The sequence below is a fragment of the Engraulis encrasicolus genome, chromosome 21 (assembly GCF_034702125.1).
Source record: "Engraulis encrasicolus isolate BLACKSEA-1 chromosome 21, IST_EnEncr_1.0, whole genome shotgun sequence".
Taxonomy (NCBI): Eukaryota; Metazoa; Chordata; class Actinopteri; order Clupeiformes; family Engraulidae; genus Engraulis; species Engraulis encrasicolus.
The window spans coordinates 18168649-18185470 of NC_085877.1; the positions used below are offsets into that span (position 1 = coordinate 18168649).

The window sequence follows — 16822 nt, forward strand, 5'->3', positions numbered from 1 at the left end:
TCAAGGTAAGTGATCTTGAGAGGCTAAGCTAGTGGTTGCTAACACAACACGTTTGTAGAAAGCTGCCAGGTCGTGTTATTAAGTGGATATGAATACATTATTTCATGTTCTAATTGGATGACTATTATCAGTTTTTGAGCAGAACGCGGTTGCCATAGGACTTATTCATATGGCGAGCTAGTGCTAGCATGCTACAGCTAGCCTATGAATTAAAACCTGGTTGTGTAAATTGCACGCTCAACCAAATCATATTGTTTACAATCTCCCTAAATGTCGTGGGTGCTTTCCTTGCAGAGAGTTAACAGTCGTGTAAAACATTCAAAGACATGTCTATGCTGTCCTTTAATGATTGAATCTGTTGTGTTGTTCATACAGAAAGTGGACCCCACAGGCCAGCCCACCAGCTCTGCGCATCCTGCACGCTTCTCTCCTGACGACAAGTTCTCAAGGCACAGAGTGACCATCAAAAAGCGTTTCGGATTGCTGCTCACCCAACAACCAAGGCCTGTTTTGTAGCTACGATGATGGAAGAGATAGAGACTGGATTTTTTTTTTTAAAGCTACCTTTGGTTTGGTGGACCCGACGACATTTTGAAATTTCAATCGTGGATGGAATGACACACATTCGCAGATGATGTTTTTTCCCGAGACAGATACGGTGTGACTTAGAAATGCACCTGGATGATTGCCTACCCTGAGTTTTTGAACGACAGCAGTTGTGAATGATTGATGGGTGTGTGACCCCCTTTTCAGTTGTATTAAGTTTCTATTGTATTAAAACATCATAAACTACCATTTTCTGTATGTATTCTTTCACTGGAGTCGAATACCAACTATGGGCATGATGAATAACATGATAATCAAATGTGCATCTGATATGTAAAACGTTTGCTTTTCAAATGGGATAGACAAAACAATGAATTTCTTATAGCATAGTGAATAGATAACATGGTGTGTGCTCGCAAATGTGTAGGTTTGGCTTGAAAAGTGGTGGGGGTACAGTGTTACAATGTCAAATTGTCCATGTATAGTATTTTTGCATTATATTTGTGAAAAAGTGGTGGAGACAAGCTAGGTCTAAAAAGTGGTATGGACATCGTGTCCCCACCATGCACACCTGAAATTACACCCATGTGTTCCTATGTACAGTCAAAGCCACAGTCGGACTAGTGCTACTGCCCACAATGGACTACATTAACCACAACGCTGTAGTTCTATTTGTTAGCTGCCGTCCGTTTACGGCAAGCGAACGAGGAACTGCAGGGCGGGCGCGCGCGCACGCACACTAGTCTGTTGGCAGACAAAGTGCTGATGAGACATCGAAAGCATGAACGGTTTCAATATAATTTTACAGCATCGATCTCAAGGATTGGGAATCGCCGAAAGCAGGACAGTGTCTACAAGGTAGGCTCTCGGGATTTGATGTAGCGGTTTAGTTACCTTCAACTGATTTGGTGTCATTATACGGACATTTTAATGCAAGACTTGCAACGCGAATGTGCTCTTAACTGACAGTTGTCACATTTTAGCGGGCTAGCCTGCTAGGCGGTCTAGCACAGCACCAATGCAGTGAACCGTCATGTTTGCACCGGTCTTGTCAAAGGCGAACCGAGTCGACTTTGTTGGGGAAGTGGTATGACAAAGGCATGGTTTGCTTGGCTGTGAAATGCAGGTCTGTTTCGCTGACAGGCACATGGATGTTTGCTAGCAGCGTATTGTGATATCCCTAGCTATCGATATTCAAAATTACGGCCAGGAGTCAGCAAACACAACACACAGGCGTTAACGCTGAGAACACATGTGGTGGGTTGCGTGATGTTACACGATGTTCAGACATCAAATGGACAATGGGGTACGAATGCATAACACTCTTTGTCAGCACGCTATTTCCTAGAGCATGATGTGTTCACCTGTCATACATGATCCCAATGACTGGTTTCGGTCAGCAATAACGATAATTGGCTTATTGGCTTCTGGGACAAGCTAGCTGGGAGAGCATAACTGGGTGTCCATTCGTCATATTGGTCCGGTTCATCTGGTGGTGGCGCATGAAACAGTTCAATGCACCTGCACCCCTGCCCTGGCCGGTGTCCTGAGCTACGGTGGGAAATGATGGGCTATCAGTGGACTGAACTGCTAACTTACGTATCAGTGTATGCGTCAGATACGGTACAAGTCACTGCGCTTTTCAACAGCCGGTGGTGTCCAAACAAGGCATTTACGTCAGTCCAGGGGACAGAACCTGAGCTCTACCTCCCTACCTGGGCTCGCCTTGCGCAAAAGGAGCACCTCGTTCACTCAACGCCCCCGCACAGTAGTCTTTTTGGAATGAAGTTGTCATCAGTACGGGCAGATGCTAGTATACCACCATGGTGCTGAACATGTTCCCACACAAATAGGCAGGACAATCGGCTAGTTTTATATATAATTTCTGTTGATTGTCCCTCCTGATACCCCTCAAAACTGGAGGCGTGTAGTTGCAGTGTCTGTGTACCAGCCAGGCAGGCACACACTGCCTTGGTATGTAGCCACGGACTGGTCCAACCGGTTGGAACCGCTTTTGTGTAATAATTTAATTATAAACCGCAGCGTGTAAAACATTTCCCAGCCCACCTCGTTTTACTTTGCACCTAGCAGCAGATGTGAGATGTTTCTGTTTTTCGGGATTGCACGGCGATGACGTTGTGTTTTCCTTCTTTAACTGGGCTGGCACATGTAGTTCTACTGCGAGTCCCAGTAGCTCGCGACAACAAGCCTCCCTGACTGCCTGCAGTGCAGGGAGAGATATCAACTTTCCCAGCTGAAGTTTCCCCCCCTCCTCTTGTTTTCATCGTCGTATGTGATTTGTGTGTCGGGTACAGTGTGTCAATTCTACGGTTTATGACTGAAAGGCATAGGTTGCTGCCGTTGAGTTTTTATCTCGTAACCTTTTGCCTTTACCGCCAGCGCCAGAGAGCACGAGAGAAGACGTTCAGGTATCTGACAGGACATCTACAGTAGGCTACCACAGTGCAAATCAAATCAAACCGATACTAAGGGGTTCTATGTTTACAAATATTCACTGCCATATTGTACTGTTAACTGATAATTCTCTCTCTCTCTCTCTCTCTCTCTCTCTCTCTCTCTCTCTCTCTCTCTCTCTCTCTCTCTCTCTCTCTCTCCATTGTCCTTTCACCACCCCCTTCTTTCTCTATTGTCGTCACACATTCACAAATGAACCATGTAAATATGGTTCAGGACGCATTGCATGTAGATGCAAGATAAAGCCCTCACATGCACATACACACGCACATGTAACCAGTAGTATTCTCCCAGGGAAAGCATAACACCAAGGAGGGCATTTAATGAACATTGTTGTCCTTGTTGTGTCTACTTGTTCTTCAGAAACATTCTCAATGGTATGCAGATCGGTTTCTATACGAAACTGCTACACAATAGCCTACTGAGTAGTATTTCACCTAGCTCCAAAACTCACTACAGCGACAACTATCAAACACAGGTCTACCTCACCATAAATAAAAGAAACGCAACACTCCGCGGATGAACAGAAGTTAGCCATTTTTTGTTGTTTTTCTTTTATTAAAAAAGCCATTTGAACTTCCTGTTAATAACTGGAAACAATAGCCTCAAACAAAGCAAGAATACACGCACATACAGATACAGACACGTCATTATAGCTGAGAAGTTCTACAGCGAAAAATTTCCCAGGGCAACACCACCACCACAGTGCACAGTCTGCACACACATTCCCACATTCCGTACGGGTCAAGGGTAGGGTCAGGTTCAGGGTTACCGTGAGGTCACACACGCACACACCGCCACCACCACCGCCTCCTTCTTTCTTGTCTCCCCTCACCCCTCAACTGCAGCAACAGCAGCTTTCCCACAATCCCGCTTGTTTCCTGTTTTTGCCCGTCCACCACTTTGGGGAACAACCACCACTGCCGCCACCTGCCATCATCACGCTTTTCCCCGATGGAGCAACCTGGAGCTCACACCCCCCATCCGCTCCCAGTGAGCTGACTGGCTCCCTCCCCGCTCTCCCCTACTCCTCCTCCCTCTCTCTCCCCCTCCAAGAACATCCAGTGAGGAGGAGTGTGGAGTTTACACTTTAACCTTTGAACCCCCCAAGCCATCACCAACATCACCACCACCTCACTCCTTACCGCTGCAACCATCAGAGAGTGACCCTGTCACCGTCACCCGTCACTTGCTTGTTGTCATGGCGACGTCGGTGCGCTTCACGGTGACGCCAACCAAGGCGGAGGACGTGCCGGGCCTGTCGGACACCTCGCCGGACGTCAGCCTGCGCTCGGGCAACCGCGTGCACTTCGGCTCGCGGGAGAGCATCAGCCGCAGCGAGCCCCATAGCGAGGGGGGTCACACGGGCGCCGACACGCCGGACCAGTGCAACTCAGAGCAAGGTGAGGTGTGTGTGTGTGTGTGTGTGTGTGTGTGTGTGTGTGTGTGTGTGTGTGTGTGTGTGTGTGTGTGTGTGTGTGTGTGTGTGTGTGTGTGTGTGAGAGAGAGAGAGAGCAGATCAAGCAGGTGAGGTGGGCCTGCAATCCCCTGTGTGTGTGTGTGTGTGTGTGTGTGTGTGTGTGTGTGTGTGTGTGTGTGTATTTGTGTACAGAGGGCCTACAATGCAGACTGCTACTGGCAGCTGAGAACAAAGGCGACCATGTTGAAGTTAACGATGCTGCCTGTTTCCCACTGCAACGTGTGTGTGTGTGTTTGCGTGTGTGTGTGTGTGTGTGTGTGTGTGTGTGTGTGTGTGTGTGTGTGTGTTAAGGCCATAAGAGAGGGCAACTTGCAATAAGGTGAGACCACCGTGTTAGAGTGTGTGTGTTTGTGTGTGTGTGTGTGTGTGTGAGTGTGTGTGTGTTTCTCACACTGTCGAGGTGTGGCCACATTTTTTATTCTCATGTAGTCTCTCGTCCTTAAGTCTTTTCACTGCCTGGCAAGTTTATTGCGTTATTTTCATTGTGATGGAACTTTGGCTGGTACGACCTCAGGCATACTTCACATCGACGCCTAGTTTTAGCCTAACAAATGCAGAGAGAGAATACTATGATTTCTGCCTGTCTGCCTGCCTGTCTGTCTGTCAGCCAGCCTCTCTGTGTCTTGCTGCCTGTCTATCTGTCAGCCAGCCTGTCTGTGTCTGTGTCTTGTCTGGCTGGCTGGCCGCCCGCCCTCAGACTTCTTTCACTTTGTTACATGTTCTCTCAAGCCCGGAACAAATTAAGTTGAGGTGGCCATTGTTTGCTTCTGATGCTAGGTTCTTTCTCTGCAGTTTCAGAACTGCAATGACAGGCGTTGTTTTGATGTTCTGATCCTGACTCCAGTCCACTTTCTTTGGCCCTTAAGGCATACGCTAGCTTGCAGACTGACACCAAAATGGCAACCCCATCCCTCCCCACCCCTCCCCTCCGCGACAACCTCCAGGCCTTCTACCCAACCCCTACTCCGCCAAATGTAGGAATGCAGTCCATTTATTCTCACCCTCTTAGGGAAAAAAACACAGCTACACTTAAAAACTGATGCTGGTCAAGTTGTGTGTCTCTCTCTCTCTCTCTGACATCTGGCACAATTTGCTTCCCTGGCCTGTACATGAGGCCCCTTTGGCAGAGGAGGTGGGTAGGGGAGCGTTCAGTTTGTCCTGGCCCCTTGGGAAGAGGAGGTGGGTAGGGGAGGGAGCGTTCAGTTTGTCCTGGCCCCTTGGGACCTCTGGTTCTCTGGGGCTAGGCTCGGTCGGCACACCCAATAATCCACCTGGGTGTCCTCAGGTGTGTCCTCAGGCAGAAGCTCTGTTGGAGACAGGTGAGGACACATTTCGATGCTGCAGGCAGGGCCCTCTTTAAATAAAAGATAAATGATTGGTGCTAATATATTTTTTTCCATTACACTTCCTCTGTCCTTGATATTGCCTGAAATTAGGTCCCATTATGATGCCGTTCTGTTACTATCGCTGTATCGTTCTATTGCTGTCGTTGACTTTAATAACCATAGTAACACCTGAAATTAGTTCTGGTTGTGGCATTCTACTCAAAAGTCACACGACTTGAAACACATCTTACCGTATGGAGAAGGAGTCCTCAGGTGCAGTAGAGACACGTTTGGAGACGGGCAAGGACACATTTTTAAATAGTTTTTTGTTGTTGTTGTTGTTGCATTTTAGCCTTTATTCAGATAGGACGGCGAAAGAGGGACAGGAAATGAGTCGGGAGAGAGAGAGTGCATCTTAATATGGGACCTTGCCTCCTCCACTTGCCTCCTCCACTCGCTTCTCGTCATGATGACATCACTGACAACAGCATTATATTTCAATATCTTGCAAAAGCTCAATTGTAAAGTCTTTTTCTCATTTGCAATTGGGATGGTGAATGAAAAACAGTCCCTCAAAAGTTGTTGTGGCGAGGCTGACAGCTGGGAAACTTTATCGTTTTCTCCACGGAGGAGGGGCCAGGAGGCGGGACGAGGAGACAAGCACAAGTGGAGGAGGCAAGGTCACATATTGGGATGCAGCCAGAGTCGGGGAAGGATTGGCAAATGACCTAAGCAGGAATTGAACCCAGGTTGCCGGCATAGTGGCCCAGTGCCCTACCGTTACCGCTACCGGTAGGGCCTGGCGAGGACAGAGTTGATGCTGTGGCCCCTCTATAAATAAACGGTAATCGGCACCAATGGCAGTTTTGTCTCCTAGTCCTAATACATTGCCTCACTGATTTTAATGGCTACATTGCCTGAAATCACTTCCCGTTATTGTGGTGTTCAACTCACGAGTCGACGAGGAAGACTGTTCACATCTCCATTCAAGGTACAGGACAACGGCCAATTCATGGTCCCTCAGTGAGAGACCCGCACACTTGAAATTCTTTTCTTTTCTTTTCTTTTCTTTTCTTTTATTCCATGGAAGTTAGGATAACGTTTTGTCCACTGAGGTCTGGATGCTGCTGGTTTCAGTTCATGAGTCACATGACTGAGACCCATCTGATGCAGGAGGACTAAGGTGTCCCCCAGGTGTAGCACTAGCTAGCGGAGGCTCTGTTGAAGACAGGTGAGGACACATTTCGATGCTGCAGGGCCCTTCTCTCTCAGTCAGGCTCCGCATATCTTCACGCCTTCATCACATCTTCACGGCTGCACGATCCTGTTTGACCACATTTGTTGTTTTGAAGCACCCTGAGCCACAGTTACCCCCAAAAGAAAATGAATTGTGTGTGTGTGCGTATGTCTGTGCATGCGTACTGTTCAGTTTGTTTCGGACCAGGGGTGAGATGAAACACAGGCAGCCTAGTGTTACTGGTTGTTACCACCAGACATGTCACAATAAGCTGCTGTTGGGAAACTATAGGTATAGGCACGGCATTTGAACCTTGAAACCGCGAAAAAATGGCCTCTAAGTTGGGTTATTAAGTTCGTCATACTACCTGCTTAGTCCCCTGTGCCCAACTTGCTGAGATGGTGGTGTTGATGTTTTTTTATGCAATAAAAACTGATTTGATTTATTTAATTGTTACCAATATATTTAGCCACAATAAAACATGGGTGTTCTAAAGCCGATTAACAGCAGGGGTGTAGTGGGCAGGGCATGGTAGGCAGGGGTACGCAGTACCCACTTCTCCTGAGGTGAGATTTAAAAAAATATATATCTGTTTGTGTTTGAATGCAAAAATGGGGTTGACATGATAAGTTGCCTAATAAATTGATGACGTCACAAATCGCGTACCCCCACTTAAAAAAAAACCCATTACACCACAGTGAAACGCAAGAGAAATCAGAGAGAGGACAAACAGATACAGGCGGGCAGACGGGGTTCATTGCAATACCTGGCCCAATCCCCTTCAGGGTGCTTGGTAATTAGTTTAGACTTCAACTAGTTTTGACAAAACGTCAGTGCTAAGTTCTGTCTTTTGGCTTTTGTGGTCAGAGTGAAGGCATGGAACAGCCAGAGGAGTTCTGCCCTGCTACAGTACGGGCTCTTCAAACGGGTCTGTTGACAAAACCTGTCGGACTGTTTTGGTACTCCGGTATCTGTCTGGCTCCCTCAGTAATGCCTTTACAAGTTTCCGCGGACAAACACGTTTGGACAGACTGTCCACTTGCCGGCATTTATCTCGTGTGGTAGCCAATTAGTCTTTCCTGTCAGTATGTTGACTAAAAATGTTGTTGTGTGTTAAAAAAAGAGACATGAGAACATGTGGCTCCCCATGGAATTACCCTAATATAGTAGAGTAAATTAGAACATAATAGAATAGAAAGTCTTTCGTAATACTCAGTACAATGTGGTTTTAAGGTTCACACAACCTAAGCACAGAGAACATGAAATATATATTTTTTTATTATTGTTGTAGCAGTAGTAGTACAGTGGCTAGTACTTTTCTGGGGTCATTTCAGGTGAGTTGACTCTGTATCTCTGTGTACAGTATCAACAGTTTTGTATTCTTCCGTAAATATGGACCGAAACGCAGATCGCTACACTCAGCATCAACAACAACAACACTACACGACCACAGATGTGTGACACACACACAGAGCGAGCGAGAGAGAGGGAGATTAGATTAGAAGGTTGGAGGAAAATCTGGATTATTCTTTGAAGCGCCTGGGTGCCTGGCGTCGGAGGTCTGATGATCGCTGCTTCTCTGACCTTCTGAGAGGGATTGGGAGGCTTCTCACTTCTCACTGGGATTGGGAGGCTTCACTTCACACGGCCTTGATCACACTGCCTTGATTACTTTGACATGACATTCAGTATTTAGAGACGGTTTTATCCAAAGCAACTTAGAACAAAAGACAACGTCGTGCACAGCTGCGATATCACGCGTATTCACAGTATACTGTACAACAATAGAGGTACTTGGTCGTAACAGTCTGCCGTGATAGGTTCTCGTTTCAGCATAACCATGACAAAAATATGGGCTTGTCGCTTCAGCTAATTGAAAAATGTTGCCCGGCTCCCCGTGTGCACAATATACTAGTAGTACTTACCTAGCTGACTGTTGCTGGCTTTGAGGCAGTCTACGGGTATACGAAAGGTTTTGTTGCCTATAGTGCAGTGACTTAGTAATCAAGTGGAATCAGATGGAAGCTTACTGCAGCCGATTGTACAACTGTAGTGTATGTGGTATATGAAAGTGCACTGTTATAACAAGTGAACATACTAGCTGAGGTTACTCTGCAATCTGTAAAATAGTCTACTTCCACTGAAACCTTTTTTGTCTTGCATACCTTCTAAGCATTTTTGTCATACCATGAGTGAGTACCCCTTCACTATCTCTTCCTCTATCCCAATGTGATTATGCTCTTATTATTAGTATATATTTTTTGCATGTACCCACTTCAGTGTGCTCGCTTATTCTTTGTGGTACACGACACGCACCCTTGGTTGGGAAACACTGCTATAGGGTATGGTATTGTACAGTGTGTTCCTTTTGATGCGTTCCCTAAATAGCACACCAACCAAGTAAAGCAAGTGAATGTTTCAGAAATATTCTAAGCTGTCTGTCATAAGGAAGCCAACTGTTGCTTGTCGCGCCTTTGAGAGTTGCTGTTGTGCTGTGACTACTGCCGTGACACAGTGGTGTCTTTGGAAATGAATGAACACACACAATTCATTCATTCTTTCAAAGCCTGTAAGTCTGGACGTCCCTCAGTCTGGGTTGGTGATGCAACACAGTTTGTCTGGAATGAGGCCCAGTTGGCTTAGGCCTTGTGGTGATGGACAGGGTGGGTCTAGCTTACTGAAACAACATAGGCCTAGTGCTACTGACTGACTGTGTGTGTGTGTGTGTGTGTGTGTGTGTGTGTGTGTGTGTGTGTGTGTGTTAAATGCAACGAAAGCATTTATTATTGTTGTATAGTGTTGTACAGCTTGAGGGCCAAATCATAGTACACATTCAAATCATTACATCACATTCAGGAAATCATCTCTGACTGGATAGTCCAACAAAGATCTACTTCTACTTGAACAGGACATTGTGACTTCTAGATCACATTGTGACACGCTATCAGTCAGGCAGCAAAACACACTGGATCTTTGTACGTTTGATGAAGGCCAGATGGCCGAACCGTCACTGAGCCAATAAAGCACGAGGCAGAGTGTGCGGCGTCTTTATTATGATGATTGATGTTTATTATTGTTTTTATTTTTTTAAGTATATGTCTTTTTGGCCTTTATTATGACAGGACAGTATGAGAGGAGACAGGAAACAATTGTGAGAGAGAGACGGGGTAGGGCCGGGAAGCGACCCCGGCCGAACTCGAACCGGGGTCCCAGTGGGCATGTACTGTAAGCCCGAATGTGGGGGGCTTAGCGTGCTGCGCCACAGCGGCCCCCGTGATGTTTATTATTTGATTGATTCAAGTGGCCAGCACCTCAGCAATATTACAGTACATTGGCGTCCGATTCTTTCTTTCTTCTAAACAAAAGAGTTTGTCACATCAGTCTATAATATCACTTAAGCTTTTGACGAAATATCTCAGACTACACTACAGTATAATATGTGGAAGCCCATGCCATGCTGTGCTTACTGTTCAGTCCTTGTGGACAGTTGGCATAGCTTGCGATGTGCAGTGCTGAAACTGACCACCATAGGTGGAGCCTCCGCCTACAGTAGCTGTGATCATGGTTATTCCTTTGTTTTCAGCAGACGTACGTACACACACACACACACACACACACGCGCGCGCACACGCGCACATAAACACACACACACACACACACACACACACACACTCCGGGCCAGACAGTACAGGGATGCCGCGGTGTCATGGCACATTTCTCTGGGGGAGGGGTAGTGAGTGACCCACATAGCTGAGGAAGAATGGGGAGAAAACAACCACTAGTATGGATGGATAGCTGTTGTCGAGAGAGAGAGAGAGAGAGAGAGAGAGAGATGCAGAGAGAGAGAGAGAGAGAGAGATGCAGAGAGAGAGCTTGAGAATGGCAAAAAGTAAGAAGAGGGAAAGAGAGGTGGGGAGGAAGGAGAGATGGATAGTCAGACAAAGACAGAAACAAGCAGACACAGAGAGAGAGACACAGAGACAGAGACTGACATCGAGAGCGAGGGAAAGGAGATGACTAAACAAATAGCAGAGTTTAGAATCTCAGTCTGAGGAAGTGTTCCTGTTCCAGTGAGCTGGTCTGGAGCGTGATGTCACTGGGGACACAACGAGAGAGGGACACACACGCACACGCACACACACAAACACAAACACACAGTGCCTGAGATGCCAAGTGCCTCCACACAGTAGTGCATCTTCTCCTGCTGTTTTGATTATGCAGTAGTTTCCTGTTTTCTTTGCCACTTTTCACTTGGTGTGCTTGAGGCAGTGCTGCTGCCTGGGCTGTTTCATAACACGTTTGCAGAAAACATGCTGACCAAAATGAAAGGAGAAAAATGTCATCGAAGTATCACGGCAAAGTGAATTTTTAAAAACTTTTACTCCTTGTTAACAGCCCTTTGATGGTGGTCAGCCCAGTAGATGTGTTGTGTTTTGCTCTCTATTTCTCTGCAATCTACCACTTAATTACGGGTGTAAATCACAGCCTTCATGATGATACGATACGGTATCGATTCCTTAAAGCAGGGATTCGATTATTTTCGATACTAATGAATTCCCCACGATACAATGTGATTTGATTTGATTCGATTTTTTCCAATTTCTTTTCCACTACTATTGGGTTGTGGAGCTAGGGCATTGCACAGGGGCCAGCGATTCGATTCTTTTCGAGACTTAAGAATGTCCCACGATACGATGCGATTCGATTAAATTGCCGGCCGATACATCGATGCATCGATGCATTTCGATTTCGACCCCTACACTTAATGCACTCCTTTAGCATGGTTATATAATATAATATATAATGCTGCACATGCTTGGTTCTGGCTCAGGGTCGTAGACTGCACCCAATAATGGCACCCACATGCAAGCAAATGTTTTGCTAGTAAGTAAGTTGTGCTTAAAAAAAAAAATAAAAAATTAACTGACCAGACTGAACAACACACATTAAACTGACAAAATAAATAGGATGGATAGGATAGTTTAGGATCCTGTTTTGTACATATTAGTAGTCATTTTCAAGTCGATTTTGCTGATAGAGACAATGAAAAGAAATATCTATTAGATGGGTTTAGGAACTTTTTTGTTAAACATATTGGTGGCCATTTACGAGTCAATTTTTGCTGATGGAGACGATAACAAAAAATATTGCCTCCATATCTACACCACATTAAGCATGTTGACAATAACATGAAATCTTGCCTGTGTGTCTAATCAAAGAAAATGGAATCTTGTACAAGAACCACAACTAGCTGGTGTGGCCAGGAGTGGCACTGCAGCTATGTTATCACAGCCAAGTAAATAATGAATGGGTGCCAATGGGGCTGTACCCTTCTCATAGAACTATCTGCCCGTGTGATTTTTTCCCTGGAAACAATGGAGTCGCGTTCGATAGATATGAGTAAGTGAAAGCATTTGCCGACACGTTTGCATCTTGTCAAGTGTTACATTCGTGAAAATGACCCTTATTTCAACTATAGCAATGACATAACACGTGACAATCGACTTTACGGCACTACGCCATTTGTTTTGTAGTTTTAAGTCTGACTTCAGATGTCGATGTGTTTAAAGTTATGTTAGGATTGTTGCGGACACCTGTTATTTATTGCATTTAAGGTGGTGGAAAAGCGGCATGTGTACATGGGGTAAAGGAAATGACTGCGCTCATCCTTAAGAATTTGGGCACCTTCAATTAACATGTTGGACGGCGGTGGGGGGTTTTGAGGTGTGTGACCGTAGATGTCTCTGCTAGGATCAGTCAGAGTACGTCTCTCGTCAGCTCTGGTCGTGAATAGTCGCAAAGATTCCTCAGCCAGCAGGTATTAGCCGAATGCTAGCGTGTTGCAGGACAAAACTAACACGTCTTTGGGAGAACAAAGCCATGTCAGGAACCTTTAACTTCACTTCTAATACAACGTTCATGATAAGGTACAGAATGTGCCCACATCTTTACAAACCAGAGAACAGAACCGTCACAAATCCCTGCTGAGCCATTTAGCCCAATAGGCTCCCATTCATCTTTTACTTGGCTGCGTTCGCCAACGGGGCTATAATGGGAGCCAATGAGAGACGCCAATCTCATAGCTTAGACAATTTCTGGTCTAATCTATCTTCACCTTCTCATCGTTGGCAGACTTAATTAGATCTGGTGAGGATGATAATTCATTGGCAGTTGTGTCAATTAGCGCCACAGGGGAGCTGGAGGCTCATTGCAGCTGCGGTGCAAATGAGCTATCAACTAAACCTCAGGAGGGTGGTGGAGGAGACTAGACTGCTTACTACTTGCACACACACACACACACACACACACACACACACACACACACACACACACACACACACACACACACACACACACACACACACACAGTGTTTGCTAGCTAGCTCATGTGTCTGAATGAAGCAAACGACTTTTTTTGGTGCATTGCAGTCCAGTCCATGTAATGCAAAATACAAAACCACATGAATTTGTACGTGTCACTTTGCATGGTTGCCGAAGTCGCATGGTCTGATGCAACTGGTCTGATGAGGTTGCAAGTTTCACTTGAGGCACACTGTACAATTTCTGGTGAAGAGACCAGTCGGATTCTGGTGCTTCGTTTCTATGCAACAAAGAAAGTATGAATGTTGTTACTGTTGCAGTCATAGTTGTAATTAGAGATGCACCGGATCCAAGATCCGTTTCCGGATCCGGCAGGATAATAGGGTTTTTCACAGGATCCGGATCCGGTTCCAGGATCCAGGATCCGGTAGCCGAGGCTTTTCAGTCAAAATAGTTTGAGCCAACGTGATAAAAGGGCCCACGTGTGTGAGTAGGCTATGTGTTTCAACCCTTTCGTAGGATCCGGTATCCGGTTCCGGATCCGGCAGGATCTTAAGCAGTGGATCCGGTATCCGGCAGGATCCTAAAAATCAGGATCCGGTGCATCTCTAGTTGTAATGCATTGATCGTTGATCATTGATCGAATTGTGTGATGATCATTGGCATGGAGGAGACTGCTGCTACACCTGTGTCTCCTGTGTTATTAATAATACGAGCAAGAAAGCCTAATTAGAGGAAAAGGGATGATTCATTGACATTTATGTTGCCTCGGGGAAGATGTATGATACTAAATATTAAAATAGTACCTGAAGCAGTCAGCCTATGCAGCCTAAGCAATATGATACTAAATACCTGACGCAGAAGTCTGGCTTTGCACTCTGTAGTCCAAGTAACTATCAAACCATCATGACGGGTGACATTTGCCGAGACATTATTTTCACATTCAGTTGTGGTTTTATGAGGAAAGCATAATGGCAAGGCCCAACTCTCGGCATCAGAGTATTATTGATTTTCACTCTGTATTATATGCTTCCTTATTGAAGGATGGTTTTGTAGTATGATGATGTTGATGAAAACAATTTGTTTTTTACTGTAGGTAATGACAGATATTAGTTTTTTTTAATTATATCATTCAACCATTGTGTCCTGGAGACACACATACGCTGCATTCAGGTTCTTGAGTTTTGAGCTTTTTTATTAAAAATGTGGATAAGTTAGAGCTGAATGACCACATTCTAGTACAACATGAAGGCTCTAGCCTTTTAAATGCAACTTAATTCCTGTTTTTATGTGCTTCGGAGGCTGAGATAGTTAGGCATTAATAGGGAGAGGGCACCTTTTCCCAAAAAGGCTTAGGCTAAAATGGGTTAAGGCACACAGTGTATTTTACTGCACGTGATGGTCTGTGGTGAGGAAGGAAGCGGTTACCTTCTAACCTTGGGGTAAGAAAAAGGGCTTCCTCTAATACTCGGCTGTTCAAAATCAAGTCTGGACCCGTCATAGTCTTCTTTTTCATAAAGGTGTGTGTGCGTACGTGCGTGTGTGTGTGGGTGTCCGCATGCGTGCTTGTGCTTGCGCACAATTCTTGTCAGAATTTACTCAAACTTTCTAAGTGCAATCAATCCCCTAGCTTGAAAAGTTCACAATGGTTAGACCGGCGGCATGCCCACACACAGATATTTACGACACTGGGACCTTTGCACACTGTTCACACTATTACACAAAAATTGTGAAGGAGAACAGTTTCACATAAAGGTTATTATCAAACATTCTTATATTGATGCATGTCAGAGTTGATGGTCAAAGGTGTTTTCTTAATTCATTCATTTATTCATTGATTGCACTTAAAATGAGAAATGGGGAGGCAGGTGCCCAGCACTTTAAATGGAAATCTTCAACTCTGTTATGCTCCACACACGGTTTGATGTTTTCACTCACTCACTCACTCACTCACTCACTCACTCACTCACTCACTCACTCACTCACTCACTCACTGACTCACTCACTCACTCACTCACTCACTCACTCACTCACTCACTCACTCACTCACTCACTCTCGCGTTTGGTTTACAACCAGTACTTCACTTATAACTGTACTGACAGACAACAAGCGTTGAAAGGGATAAATCACTGCAGAGTGCCGCCTACAAAGCACTGGTCAGGGGCGATGAACTTAGCAAACGATTCAACCTGAAGCTTCGATCAGGGAGCGGGACCAGGAACACTCTCTGGTCCAGTTATTGACTCGTTTGGCATGGCTCTTTGCTGTGTACTTACCACTCAGCTATGACACGACTCTTGTTTTTCTTATCACAACCAACCACAGGTGTTCTTCCTCCACTTTCCATGCCTTCAATGCCTACTGTCTGTCCCTACAGTTAAGGTCATGATACACGGGGCAACTTTTTGGGCAATGTTGCCGAGCAATGTTGCCGGGCGATGGTGCAAAGAGCGTTTCCCATTGATATTCGGCAACATTGCTGGTTTCTGAATATCTTTGATCGCCTCTGGCAACTTTTTGCGAGAGGCCAATCAGAACGCGAGAAAAACGTCACATGACCATCTGTGCGCTTCAGATCAAAATTTCCAAAACAACATGGCGGCCGTTCAGTGGACCGAAGAGCTGGAGAGAGTGCTGATATCTTTTTACATGGGTGGGTCTACGTTACATGTCAGTGTTTTAAAATGGTGATTTATGCATCAAAATGTAAAAATAACATCATACATCTACATTTCAGCGTTCGTGTTAGGATTAAAACAAAGATTTCTTGTCAGCTAAACGTCAACTGCCGTTAGCGAACCAGTTTTCCATAGAGATTGAATGGAGTTGCTAATTAGCTAGTTAGCAAACTGGTAGCGATTTCAGGAAATGTGTAGTTTCCTGTAGTTTTTCCGTGCCATTGTTTTGAAGTTGTGCCACAAATGTAAAAATAACATTATACATGTTCATGTATGGGTTTGGGTTAAGATTAAGACAAAGATTTCTGGTCAGGCACCCAAATGTAACTGCTGTTAGCGAACTGCTTTTCCATTGAGATTGAATGGAGTTGCTAACTAGCTAGCTAGAAAACTAGTAGCGATTTCAGGTGAACTTCTCGAGTTTTTTTCTGTTGTTTTTTCATGTCAATGAGTGTCAAACAAATGTTATGAATAAAAGTTGTCAACTTTACTTAAATTCTACTAATCAAACTTATTTACACACAGAACATCAGTGCCTGTGGAACATCAAGGCAAAGGCTTACAAAAACAGGGACCTGAGAAAAGCTGCTTTGGACGAGCTCTGTCAGCAGCTCAAGCTCAACAGTGGTGGGCATCAGGTTGTAGGTAAGGATTTTGATGTTTGTTTTGTTAACCGTCTAGATATGTAGCCCCTGGATGCTTTAAACTGGATAAGCTGAACTTCAACGTTCAACTTGCAGTTGTAATGCGCACACTACC

The 16822-nt window shown here is 45.2% G+C and overlaps 1 protein-coding gene across 2 annotated transcripts in view; it reads left to right on the forward strand.

Moving 5' to 3' along the window:
* Positions 1–686: 686 nt before the first annotated feature.
* LOC134436946 (solute carrier family 12 member 6-like) overlaps positions 687–16822 on the forward strand; it is an 82360-nt gene continuing 66224 nt past the window's right edge. For both annotated transcript variants that reach the window (XM_063186317.1, XM_063186318.1), the window contains exons 1-2: positions 687–1404; positions 3238–4424. In XM_063186317.1, the coding sequence (XP_063042387.1) occupies positions 4223–4424 (202 nt within the window). In that variant the 5' untranslated portion in view covers positions 687–1404; positions 3238–4222. The remainder of the gene's footprint in view (positions 1405–3237; positions 4425–16822) is intronic.